The 14,004-nt window shown below is 41.4% G+C and overlaps 1 protein-coding gene and 1 long non-coding RNA gene across 2 annotated transcripts in view; one reads left to right on the forward strand and one right to left on the reverse strand.

Annotated features, from left to right (window-relative positions):
- The window catches only part of SLC6A11 (solute carrier family 6 member 11), a 142,145-nt gene that overhangs the window by 28,541 nt on the left and 99,600 nt on the right, over positions 1–14,004 (reverse strand). The window contains exon 8 of the mRNA XM_020815394.3: positions 3,349–3,452. Coding sequence (XP_020671053.3) covers positions 3,349–3,452 — 104 coding nt within the window. The remainder of the gene's footprint in view (positions 1–3,348; positions 3,453–14,004) is intronic.
- LOC144586718 (uncharacterized) lies at positions 10,034–13,666 on the forward strand. The gene is made up of 2 exons (XR_013541719.1): positions 10,034–10,153; positions 13,626–13,666. It is a non-coding gene; the product is annotated as an uncharacterized LOC144586718 (long non-coding RNA).

Here is a 14,004-nt window from a genome sequence, read left to right on the forward strand (position 1 = left end):
TTCCCACTGGGCATTGTGAAAATGCCATTATAAAGTACAGCCTACACAGGTCTGATGACGATGATGTTTTTTTCTCATCTATACTGATGAGGATGAGAAAATGATGTGACAATCTATACACCACTGCCTGCACAGTCTGATGATAATTTCTTTTTCTTTTGCGTTGCCTGATGATGCTTATGATTACAACGAATAGGAAATTATACTAGTGCATGGTCTAACAATTTTTCTTTGTCATGTACTTTTGCTTGCTTTTAGAGTAGTTTGAGTCTCTTACCTTGTGTTTGCTTTTTTGGAGTAGTCTTTAACAGATCTCTATTGCTTTTGGGGTGTCAGAAAACATGAATGGGGAAACGTGAATGTGAAACTCAAAAAAGGCTTTCCTGTGATACAAAATGGTCGGTACACAAAACTACAAACATGAAAGTGACACCTCCCCCCCAAAAAACCTGACACAGAAGAAATATGAAAAATGTCACAGTTCATATCCCTATATTAGTGTTTACAGAAAGAGAAGCCATACATGCTGAATGTGTAGTCCAGCTAATATGGCAAAGTGAGATCAAATCACTGCGTTGCTGTTGCACAGGCAGTTACCTACATGAAGAAAATTCCAATCCTACAACAATCTCCTTCATGCTTGCAATATAATCATGTTTTTATATGCTGATAGGACTTTCTGTTTAGAATGGATATTGAAAAGAGGTTGGAGGGAAAACAAGTTAAAGTTTAAGGTAATATGGATATAGTACAGGTAGCATTATAAAAGGGTTTAAAAAAATTCAAACTGATTTTTTAAAACGGTTTTTTTGTGTGTTTCCTAAAGATACTAAAAAAGGAGATCTATTTAAGAGGACACCTAAGATACGAACATGTCTCACACCATAAGTCATGTTAAGATATAAATTCTGATTTGTTTAATTTGTTTACAATTGTGATTTAGTCACCTTTATCAATGCACACATATAATTCAAATATGTGCTAAAACCCCACACAATTTATTTTACTAATGTAGTACATTATGAACAAGATTATAAATAAACTGGAATCAACTTTTCAAATCTGGACAGAGTTATTTGGAAAAAAATAAACAGAAGCTTGTTTTGAGTAACTAATGATAGAAAACTAAGAGGGAGAATGAGAGAATAATGTCTGCTTTAAAACTAAAAGGGATCCACGTTAGAGGTTACACTAGAGGGAGCCAAAACTCTGCTTTCAAATTGCCTGTAAGGTTAATACCACACCACTGTTCCTACCGTAGCTCAGATGGTTAAAAAACGTCCACCAAATGGTCTTTACTTTTGTTCTGGCCATTGTGCTACTTACACACAGACACAGAGACAAATTTATCTTCATAAATGACATCACCTATCAAAAATGATAGGGGAAATAGCCTAAAAGTCTTTTATTTTCATAGACCATGCAAAAATACTTGAATGGTCCAGAAAAACAAAAAACAAAATAAAGGGAGGATGAAGAGAAAGCCATGTGGTCATTTAACACACTTGGATAACATCCCATTGGATGTTAACACAGTTGGATAACAAGGTTTGGCAATAGCTTTATCAGACCACTAAAATATCTTGAACAGGTGCTACCTTTTGAGTCCTACAGGGCTCTTCATCAGGCTGGTTATGATGTAGCAGGGTGCACTGCAGTAAAAAATTAATAGCCTGCCAAATCATGGCCAGATATACAGCTGCATGCATCTCAATACAAGTCAACTGAAAGCTAATGTGTGACGGGCAGCTTATTTATCTAGCATGATGTGGCGGAACAGGATGCAATCTCCATTATTTGGGGCAAAACCTGGAACTTGCCACCCAAATGGCTCTACAGTGCTGCATCCTTCATTCTGGAACTTGCTTTAAACAAGAGAGTCCGGCATGTGTACAGTATCTGCCCATGATTTTTGAGACAACTCTCTTCTTTGGTCTTTCCCTCCAGCTCTGTAACATTCAGCCTGAAAAAGAGCCCTGTAGGACTGAAAAACTGGTGCTTGTTTCTGAGGTATTTAGTGGTCTAATCAAGGTTTTGTTAACTAATAGTGTGTAATTTACTGTTGAGTAACGGACAAATTGTGGAACAACAGTATGATCTGAAGTCATGTTTTTATACCAGTATGAAACCACTATTAATTCATTGCTTCTGGAGTTACAGTGCTATGAAGATAAAGGTATTAGGGCATCAGCCTCTGAACTAGCTCACTGAAGAAAATAATTAGAAACAAAAGTACTGTAGAAGGTCCTTTGGACTACACTTAGTGAGATGCAGCAGATGTTGATTCATCTATGAGCTTTTCCTTTCTTCTCTTTCTTCTCCAAATTTGCTCCAGCATGTCTCACAACTCACAATTTGAAGTATATAAATGTCATAAAGAACACTACGACAGGTTTTCTTAAAAATAATCTAGTTAACTAAGTCCTAGACTTCTAAAATACAGGTGGGCAGCTTGAGACTTTCTAGGTGTGGTTGGACTGTAACTGCTATCAGCTCTACGTAGCTCAGCCAGTGATGAGCTGCAGTTCAACCACCACTGGCAAACCACATGTTGGCTACGTAGAATGTTCCATTTGGGGGTTTAGGGGACTCCATCTCCCACAATTCTCTAAAAGTCTCCCAGGCAAAATTCTAGGAATTCCAGCACAGAGACCCACATTTAAAGACATCTACATTTCATTGACTGGGACCAAGGCCCATTTCTGAGGCTACATGGCTGTCTTGGGCCTTGGTTTGAGTTGGTAATGTACAAAGAAGGAAACTGTTCCAGTACTTCCTGGCAAATTTTAATCCTGTCTTTTAAACCAGTGGTCCCCAACCCTGGGCCTCCAGATATTCTTGGACTACAACACCCAGAAGGCTTCACCACCACCTCTTCTGTCCAGGATTTCTGGGAGCTGAAGTCCAAGAACATCTGGAGGCCCAAGGTTGGGGACCATCATTTTAGACTGTATAGTGGGCACCTCCCAAAAGACTACGGTAAATTCTTTGAATAGGTTCTATTAAAAAAATAAGAATTACACATCTCTATTAGCCATTCCCACTATTAAACAATGCTACTGTGCACATCAGTGTACACTCAAAGAAAATCCATCTTTGTTCAACTTCCCACAGGAAGATGAAATTATATAATTTCAAAGGGCCTTTGGTATCTCGGACTGGCTTGTGATGTGTTTTTAATGAATATGTTTACTCAGTTTTTAAACAGTTCTTTAAATCTGTTTTTAATAATTTTAAACTGTCATTACTGTTTTACTGTTCTGTATATATTTACTCCTAATGTCTATGCACAAAGGTTCAGTTTTTCTAAATTAGATCCTAAATCTCTACAGTGCAGCTGTGCCTCACCTGTAGCAGTTGTTATGGTAGTTGTTGTAGCTCCCTAGGGCTGTCAAGCATCCCAGGCAGATGGCATAGGAGAAGAATATCTGTGTCCCAGCATCCACCCAGACCTGCAAGTACAAAATGTGACAACGATTATGGTACTGAAAGAATACTGTTTTGTTTCTGAAAATCATGAAGTAAAGTTTGTTTTAAAATGATCACGAGAAGCACTCTTGCATTATGAAAAATCTGAAAAATTCCATTAAATGCAGTGGTCAAGATAGTACAATAAAAATGATGATGATGATGTTTATTATTATTATTATTATTATTATTATTATTATTATTATTATTATTATTATTATTATTATTATTATTATTATTATTATTATTATTATTATTATTATTATTATTATTCAGCATCAGCATGAATAAGTTGTTTATTCTCATTCATTTTTGTGCCTGCTCTAGGTGATATATGATATCTAGTTATTTTTAAGTGTCTAAAATAGTATGAATTACATCCCCAGGAGCAGTGTGTGATTGTATAAATCTCCCAGGTGAAGTTAAGAAGCTGGTGTAGGAAATTTCTGCTGTTATTGTTGTGTTGGCTGTGGTATTGCAACACCAGTTCTGTTATGCTGGTGTAAAGATTCTTAAGAACTTAAGCAGAATGTGTGGGTGAAGAGACCCTTGTCCAGCAGGCCGAGGCAAAGAGGCAGTCCCCAAACCTGCCAAATCAGGGAGCTGGAAATGCGACAGACTGTACAGTCGTGCCCCGCTTTACTATTGCCCTGCATTACGACAAAACTGCATTACGACATGTTTTTGCAATCACTTTTGCAATCGCAAAACGATGGTCTGAATAGGGGTTTCAATGCATTTCAATGGGCTTTTTATTTTTGCATTACGACATTTTCATTCTACAGCGATTTTGCTGGAACGAATTAACGTTGTAATGCGAGGCACCACTGTACTTGTCTTCAGTGGGGAAGGGATTGTCACTCTCGAATTGGCCTTCTCAGCCACACTAGATGCTGTTCAGAGCACGTTACCGTAGTCCAGTGGTTCTTAACCTTGGGTTACTCAGGTGTTTTTGAACTACAACTCCCAGAAAACCCAGCCAGCACAGCTGGTGGTGAAGGCTTCTGGGAGTTGCAGTCCAAAAACACCTGAGTAACCCAAGGTTAAGAACCATTGCCGTAGTCTCTCAAGACTGAAGTATGCCTACACAGATGGGTGTACTGAGCCTTATGCAAACAGTTCTGACATTAGAGGAGTTGCCAAAGCCTGTAGTCAAATAATGTTCCATACATGCTGTTGCACAAGGGATGTTATTTGTGTTGCATTGCACAGTGCTCTGATCCTCCTCATCACATCACTTGCTGCTCTGCATGCATATGGCTATGGTAAAAGATGGTGAACGAGATACTAAACCACATAAGATTTAAAGATAATAATAATCAGAGAGTCTCCTCATGTGCTCTGAAGATGCAGGGAACAATTTTAAGTACGTTTTCGATCCCTGAGCTGTTTTAGGCCAGAGGAAGCCTTCTTTCAAAAGTAGAGGAGATATCTGATTCTTCAAGATCTAGGGGTGGCCATGCACTAAGTTGCTCAATCATGCTTCAGAGGCAATGGTATGTGACCAATTCTGTCATCTGACAGCACTTGCAAACTCCTCTACTGAGCCACCCTGTCTCTTATTTTGCCTTTCTCTTCTTTTGTTGCCTTCAGCTTTCCTCACTCAGCATTATTGTCTTTTTCCATTGACTCTTGTCTTTTCATGATGTGCCCAAAATACAATAGCTCTAGTTTAGTCTTTTCTTCTTCCTTGGAGAGTTCTGGCTTGATTTTATTTAGAAACCAATGATTTCTCCTTTTGGTCATACAGTTTATTGTTTTTAAAAATATTAATCCACTATAACCTATAATCTAAACTTCCCAAAATTAGGTCAAGACTATATTTGTAACAGGGTGATTCTGAGCTGACAGATTTTTAATGCAATCTGTGGTGAATGAAGTTTGCAAATGATTTCTGTCAGGATATTCTGTACTATTTTCAAAGATAGCATACATGCATTTAATTGTTTAATTGTTTCTAATCTCTTGTTTGCATTATCTACCAGTGTGCAGTATAGACATTTCCTCTTTTTAAACAATGATTTGTACAAAAATTGAGTATTAATTTAAAAATTATCCTATGGGTAATCTCAGAGTTGATAAAAATAATGGGAACATCAACCAATCACTGATAATTACACATTTTCTCAGCAAGCATTCAAGCAGAAACCTCAGCTGGGTTCCAAGAGTTTTCTCATGTCTTACACTGCAGGCATATATTTAGTGATAATGCCAATTATGTGCTACTTATCATATAGCCTAACGGGCACTGAACTTGCACAACTCCTCTTGTGATGTTGATAGTACTGTGGCGACTGTGTGCTACTGAATGCAGTCTAAAGGGAGATCCAAAAGTAAATCAACAGTCTTACTACCCTGTTTCCCCAAAAATAAAACCTAACCTGAAAATAAGCCCTAGTATGATTTTTCAGGATGCTCGTAATATAAGCCCTACCCCCAGAATAAGCCCTAGTTAAGGGAAAGTCTGCCCTCCACCATTGTACAGCAACCAGAAGATGACATGACTGTATTTGAATAAACATAGATTGTTGTACATGAAAAGGAATAAAGCATCCCCTGAAAATAAGCCCTACTGCTATTTTTGGAGCAAAAATCAATATAAGACCCTGTCTTATTTTCAGGGAAATATGGTAGTTAATCTTTGATAATAGCCAAAGGTTCAACTAGATGTAGATAATAGCAAATGGTAGACCCAGCATCCATGGATTTGCTTTCAGAGTTACCTAACATGAAGCAATTGTGGCTGTATATTCCACAGAATCCACGCAACGGAGTGAGCGCCCGTCGCTTGTCCCAGCTCCCGCCAACCTAGCGGTTCGAAAGCATGCAAATGCAAGTAGATAAATAGGGACCACCTCGGTGGGAAGGTAACAGCATTCCGTGTCTAAGTCGCACTGGCCATGTGACCACGGAAGATTGTCTTCAGACAAAACGCTGGCTCTATGGCTTGGAAACGGGGATGAGCACCACCCCCTAGAGTTGAATACGACTGGACAAAAATTGTCAAGGGGAACCTTTACCTTTACCTAATGTGTGAGAGTTCATTCGCTTGTGTTTCCTGAATCTACAATCTGTCAGTTTTACTGGCTGTCCGTCACTTTTATGACCCCTCCAAGCATTATTTAAGTATATGGCATGTATGTGTAATTTTATAAATCTCTATTATGTCTCCTTTTAGTACTTTTTTCTAGATGAAGAAGACCCAACCAAATCCTTCAATCTTTCATTGCAAAAAACAACAGGTTACCCACCTGTAATTGTAGTTCTTTGAGTGGACTTCTGTGATTCACACCCTGGGTGATCAGCACCAGCATGGAGCGTCCTCAGAAGGTTCTAGAGCTTCTGTGGTAGCAGCCGCCTAGAGTGGTCTATTAGGCCAGATAGGTGGGGTATTAATTAATTAATTAATTGCTTAATTAATTGCTTGATTAATTGCTTAATTAATTAATTAATTAATTGGTTAATTGATTAATTAATTAATTAATTAAACAAACTCATTAGAATAAGGCCCTCCCCCTTTGTATAAGTACCTTGCCGCCAAGCATCCCCTTTCAGTTGTGTCAACCGCCACTACATTAAGCAGAATGGCGTGACAGTGGGGAGGATGGGCAGGGTGTTTGAATCACAGAGTTCCACTTGAAGAACTACAATTACAGGTGGGCAACCTGTTGTTCTTCTTTGTGGCTTCTGTGACTCAAACCCAAGTGACTAAAAAGCTGTCTTACCCAGAGGCAGGGTGTCACGCCAAGGTAGAAGCTAGAACAGCACACCCAAAGGCCAGAGACCAAGTTTATAATGCCAGATGAAATTTGACTGCTGTGCCCAGGTGGCACAGGCACAGATATCTGGAAGAGGTACACTGCATAGGAATGCCATAGAGGTCGCCACTGCTCTGGTGGAGTGAGGGCAAATCACCTTTGGGACTGGTTTGCATGCCAGCTGATACGTGAGGTGAATGGTTGAAGTGACCCATCTAGATATAGTTTGAGACGTCAACATGGCAACCTTTAGTAGGTGGTTGGTGACTTATGAAAAGTCAAGATGAACGACTGAAAAGTTGGGTGCTTTGGACGTAAAAGGTAAGGGTTCACCTAACATCTAAAGTATGGCGGATTCTTTCTTGAGTTGTGGTCAGTGACGGGAAGAAGGAATGAAGGATAAATGACTGAGAGAGATGGAATTGAGATACAACTTTGGGGAGGAAAGAAATATCGTGGATAGTTTGACTTTGTCAGGAAAAAAACTGTAAATAAGGATAGTCATGACGTAAGGCTTCTAAATCACTAGCTTGTTGAGCTGAGGTGATGGCAGTGATGGAAACTGTATTAAAGGTAAATCAGTAGAAGCGAAAGGTTTGAAAGGAGCTTTAGTAACTTGTTGCAGTACTAGTGTTAGTGACCATTGCAGGGAAGGTATCTGGGTAGATATGAGATAGACCTTTAAGAAAATGTTTCAATGTTGGATGCATGAAGATCTCAGCTGCTGGAGAGTTAGGGGGCTGATAAGAAACTATGGCGGAGATGTAAACTCTCAAGTAAGAGAGGGAAAGGCTGCTAGACTTGAGATGAAGCAAAAAACATAGAACAGTAGGAAGTGATGGGTTGATAGAAGGCAATGAAGAAGCTTTAGTGAAATATTTCAATCTGTTCCATTTATACAGGTAAGCCTTTCTAGTGGAGGGCTTCGTTGATTGATGGAGGACGTTCATTAGCGAGGCAAAATGCTCCATGCTGCCAGGTGCAGAACAGGTAAGTCTGGGTGGAGTACTTGGGCATTTTTCCACGTGAGGAAGTGGGGCAGGCGAGGGAGGTGGTGAATGTCTGATGAGAGATTGTGAAGGACTGGAAACCAGGGTTGTCTTGGCCACCAAGGGGCCAGAATAATGGCATCAGGTTGTCTTGTTGTAGGCGAACCACGACCTTGTGGAGAAGCAGTAACGGTGGAAAAAGGAAAGTCAGGGTTTTGGGCCATCGGTCGACGAATGCATCTCCTTGGGAGTGTTTGCCAATGCCGGCTCGGGAGCAGTATCGTTTGCACTTCTGATTCACATGGAAGGCGAAGAGGTTGAGAGTTGGTTTGCCCCATCGTTCGCATAGGCGAAGAAAAACTGATTGGTCTAACTCCCATTCATGAGCTTGAGAGTTTGTGTGGCTGAGTAGATCGGCCAAGTTGTTGTCATGGCTGGCAATGTGGAAAGCTGTGAGGCAGATATGATGTGCTAGGCACCACTCCCAGAGGTTGACTGCTAAATAGAGGACACTTGGAGAGTGGGTGCCACCTTGTTTCAGAATATAGTACATCACCATGGTGTTGTCGGCAGCAATTTGAACCATCTTGCCAGCAAGGAGATTTCTGAAAGCTTTGCAAGCTTTTATAACCGCCAGCAGCTCTAATTCGTTGATGTGAAGCAATTTTTCTCTGGAAGACCACTTGGTGTGGATTTTGAGAGATCTGCAGTGAGCTCCCCAGCCTGTGATACGGGAGTCCATGGTGACCTGTATTTGTGGTCGTGGTTGTCAGAATGGCCACCCTATGGATAGGTTGGGAGGAAAACACCACTACTAAAGTTGGGAAGCAAGTTCTGGGGTGACCCTTAAAAGAGTGTGAGGAGGGTCCATGAGCGGGTCAAAGAGGACAAGAAACCATGACTGAAGAGATCTCATTTTGAGATGTACATGCTGCACTACTGAAGTCATAGAGGCCATGGTGCCTAGTACACGTTGCACAGTCATGGCGGGTACCATAGCATGAGGGATGAAAACTTGAAGGAATGCAATGAGATTTCCTCTCTTGTCTGAAGGAAGAAAGGTGTGAGCTTGTGGAATCTATGCATGAGCCTATAAAATGAATAATCTTTGTAGGTTTCAAATTTTTGTTCATTGACAGCAATGATTTTTATTCACTGACAGCAAGACTGAGATTGCAAGGGAGGGTAAGGGTGAAGTGAGTGTCTTGGGCCTTGCGACAGGAATGATCTACGAGGAGCCAATTGTCAATATATGGAAATACGAGGAATTTTTTTTGCAACCCGAGGTAAGCAGCTACTGGTGCCATGCACTAGGTGAATACTCTTGAAACTGTTGCAAGGCCGAAAGGAAGCCTTTTGAATTGGCAGGCGTGATCCTAGCTGAAATTGAAGGAATTTTCTGTGTGAAGGATGTATGGAAATATGGTAGTATGCGTTTTTGAGATCTATGACAGTGAGCCAGTTGTTTTTGTGGAGTAAAGCACTGGTTCTTAACCTTGAGTTACTCAGGAGTTTTGGACTGCAACTCCCAGAAGCCTTCACCACCAACTGTGCTGGCTGGTGTTTCTGGGAGTTGCAGTTCAAAAACATCCGAGTAACAAAGGTTAAGAACCACTGGAGTAAAGGGAGAACTGATTCAAGGGTAATCATACGGAATGTTGTGGTGATGATGTATTTGTTTAACTCCTGTAGGTCTAAGATAGGGTGAAGACCTCCGTCCTTTTTGGGTACGGTGAAATAGCGAGAAAAAAAACCCTTTGTTGCATTGTGAGATGGGCTGTATGGTGTCTTTGAAATAAATTTGTTATTTCCTCTTGTAGGGTTGGAGATGACAGAGTGATGTCGTGTGTTGCCGGAGGAAGTTGGAAGAAATGGATGCGGTAGCCGTTGCGGATGATGAACAGTACCCAGGCATTGTAGTGATGGATTCCCAGAAAGGTAGGTATTTCCAGAGGGCAGGATGGGTGGAGTGGTGTGTGATCTCGGTCATGGGAGCATCAAATGTAAAGTTTGGGCTTGTGGTCATTGTGCCTAGTAATGGGTTGTTGGCGGGGTTTATTTCTTTGATTTCTGAAACAAGGTGTATAATATGTTTGTTTTGGAGGATCACATTGGAATTTTTAATTTGAGTTGTACAGTTGTTTCCATTGATTTTGTTGGGGCCGTTGTTGGTAAGATGGATAAACTCCCCAATGTCTAGCTGCTGATCTTTTCTTTTGCACGTTTTCCACAATATCATCAGTTTCAGCATTAAAGAGGTCTGCCCCATAGCATGGAAGGTCTTTGATACGTGCACGGGCATCCTCAGCAAAGCCAGACAAACGTCGTAAGGCTTCAGGCTCATTTGGATGAAAAAAATGCCCTGGATCCATTCCAGCTGGGTTTCGGGCCGCACCATAGTACAGAAACAGCATTGGTCACCCTGTATGGTGACCTACTGAGGGAGGCTGACAGGGGTAAAATGTCCTTGTTGGTCCTCCTCGATATCTCAGCCGCCTTTGTTACCATCAACCACGGTATACTCCTGAGGAGGCTCTCTGAGCTGGGAATTGGTGGCTTGACACTTGCCTGGCTCTGATCCTTCCTGGAGGACCGTCCTCAGAGAGTACAGCTTGGGGAGAGAGTCTTGGCCCCGTGGAGCCTCAATTGTGGGGTGCCACAGGGCTCAATTATCCCCCAAAGCTGTTTAATATCTACATGAGGCCATTGGGTGGGGTCATCAGGTGGTGTGGGGCATCGTGCCATTAGTACACTGATGACACACAGCTCTACATCTTTTCTTTTTTCTTTTCCATCTTCAGCAATTGATTACCGATGCTGAATTTTATTGTTATATTTTAAATTGTTTTATCTTTGTCTGTTGTTAGCTGCCCAGAGTGGTCGATTGATAAGATGGGCAGGATATTAAATAAATAAATAAATAAATAAATAAATAAATAAATAAATAAATAAATAAATAAAATGTAAGGCTACTGAAGTAGCCATTGACTTTGCTGTGGTGCCTACCGTGTGTCTAGCAGAAAACGTCTTTTGTTTGGTAATGGAAAGACCTTCTTGTTGAAAGGTTTGGGCAAGTACTTTTTTATCTTCTGGTAAAGATTCAACAGAGGTTGATATATTGTCCCAAAGGAAATGTTGACATGCACCCATGGCTTCCTGGTAGTTAGCAACATGCATGGTGAACGCTGCTGATGAGTAAACCCATCTTCCCATTGAGTCAATTCTTCTACTGTCTTTATTTGGTGGTACGAGGGTTTGTTGATGTAGAGATCTGGATTGTGAGGCTTCGACAAAAATTCAGTTTGGAACTGGTTGTTTTCGAAGAAATAGAGCTCCAGGATCATGAACTCTGTAGACATTCATTTATCGATTCATTTATACATGGTATGGGAAGAGGCTGGTTTTGTCCAGGATCATTGAGCAGTGCTGAGTAGAGACGCATTGAGATGTGTACTGGAGTAGTTGTATCCTTAGAGATTGGGTCGTATAGATGATAGGCCGGTTCTGTCGAAGGTTGGTGGATTTGGAGATTGAGATCATAAGTTGGGTGTAAGTCTTCCACCGGTGATGGTGGGTCGGCATTGACGAGGTCAGATTCTGGTGAGGTAAGTAATACTGATGGCATCTGAGGTCTGGATCTGTGATCGGAATAATCGGGATCGTGTCGGGAGTCGACAGATTGTCGATCAACTTCTGTGTTGATAGGTTGAGTGTCATAGTATTGACGTTTGTGGCTCAATGTCGATGGAGGTGGCATGTCCATGGGCATTTGTCGGTGTCGAGGATTTTCAATATTGAGAGATGTCATCCGAGTGTCCATGGACGTTGTTTGATATGGTTGAACATCGGTGTTGAACTCAGGGTCATAATGATGTAGAGTTTGATGGCTTTGTTCTATCGGGCGACAGAAACTGTGCGTTGATAGAGGGACAGAACAAGTCTCCATGGAACAGGTTGGATACTGAGGATCAATGATATCAGTACCTGTGTCTCAGTGATGTCAAAATGGAGGTTGTTGACAAGCTGGTAAAGCAGTGGAGTATATAGACGCTGAAGATGCTGAGCAAGAGGAATGATCTCCCTCATCTGGATTAGCAGGAAAATATCAGGAAGCTGGAGCTGTAAAAGCCTCACATGTAGAAGAAAGTTGCTCAACCATCTTGGGTCTTTTAGGTGCCAGGTAGGGAGCAGGTTGGAGTTGATATGGGTCACTGTGATATGGCCATTTCAACACCAATGGCTGTCAAGATTGAAGTCCACCATGAGAAGGTATGGCCAAGCTGGATAGAGCAACTGGCTGATTGGCGGTTGCAGTTTGTCTGGTTGAGCATTGGTCAGGGCAAACGGCAACCTGGTGAAAGTGCTGAATGCGGGTCTGAGCCATGCATGATGAAATAGATGGCTCCAGGGACTGTTGGGGCCGATGTCTCTGAGGTGGTCGTGGTGGACGATCAGATGTTACCAAATAAGGTATTAGTCTTTAATTGTTATTTGGAGTCAACCCTGTCAGGTGAAGCAACTACCGAAGGGTTGCTCAAAAGAAAGAGTGTTGATGACTGGAAGGAGAAGACGTTAATCAGTTGACTCTGTCATCCCATTCTGGTGATTGGGAGCAGGGTTGGTGAGAGGGGATTCCATCATTGTCAGAAGGAGAACCAATAGAGATTAATGTGGCGGTTTGTTGAGGCTGCTGAGAAGTGACTGCAGCTTTAGATTTATGCTTTTAAGGTCCTTTAGGCGGAGAAGGCTCCGGAACTGAAGAGGCTTCTGTGGACATTTGACATTTAGTGGAGGGCTTCGAGATAGAGGATTTCGGTATTGAGTGTTTCGACTTATGGTTTTTTGAAGTTTTAGACGAAGTGGATGGAGCTTTGGAGTGTGATGGTGTAGTCGATGGATGTTGCTTTTGAGGCTTCAGAAAGAGCTTTCTCCATTGTTTTGGTTTGTGAGGTGGACTTACAAGGAGGTTGGGCCATTTTGGTTGGTTGAAAGGATTTTTGCCAAAGACGGAGTTTTAATCTGGATAAGCGAGAAAAAGAGGACTCTGTGCTTGAAGTTCTTACAATGCTGGCAGGAGGACATCTGGTGTGCCTCCCCCCAGGGGAAAAAAAAAGGCAATTGGCGTGGCCCTCAGAGAGTGAATGAATGAATACTTTATTCTGGTCAAAGAACAGTGGTATTCTGTTATCACAGACCACACACAGTGTTTAAACGGGGCCCAAAGGGACCATGAATAGGAGAAAATAATTTGAGGAGGAAAAACGATAATTCGGGGAGCTGTGGCCGGAGGTCGAGCGAAGCAGAAAAGAAAAAATCTCTGATAATAATAAATTTGATCTAAAAGTTTAAAGGAAAAAAATTGATAACAGGAAGCAATCAAGAATAAACTCTCTTTCTCTTTTACTCACAGAAGTAGAACTATGAGGCTCTCAACGCGGCGGTTGAAAGAAACTGAAAGTGGAGCTTTGGCGCCAAGGTATTTATAGGATGGGAGATGGGCCTTATTCTAGTGTGTTTTTTTCCTACTGTAGAAGGTTTAGAACTTTCCGATGAGGCTCCACGCAGGCGTGGATCACCCAGGGTGTGATTCACAGAGGCCATGAAGAAGAACATACTATTTCTGTATGTTTCCAATCTCTGTATTGCTTCCAAGACAAATCAAACAAAATGGCACAAATTTTCCAGGTACAGACCACTGGAACCTCCTGTTCTATCACAACAGTGTAATATCCTTATTAGCCTGAATAAATGAACACTTAGCAAAACAAATATGGCAAGTGTATATATTT

Source organism: Pogona vitticeps, chromosome 2, assembly GCF_051106095.1.
Source record: "Pogona vitticeps strain Pit_001003342236 chromosome 2, PviZW2.1, whole genome shotgun sequence".
Classification (NCBI taxonomy): domain Eukaryota; kingdom Metazoa; phylum Chordata; class Lepidosauria; order Squamata; family Agamidae; genus Pogona; species Pogona vitticeps.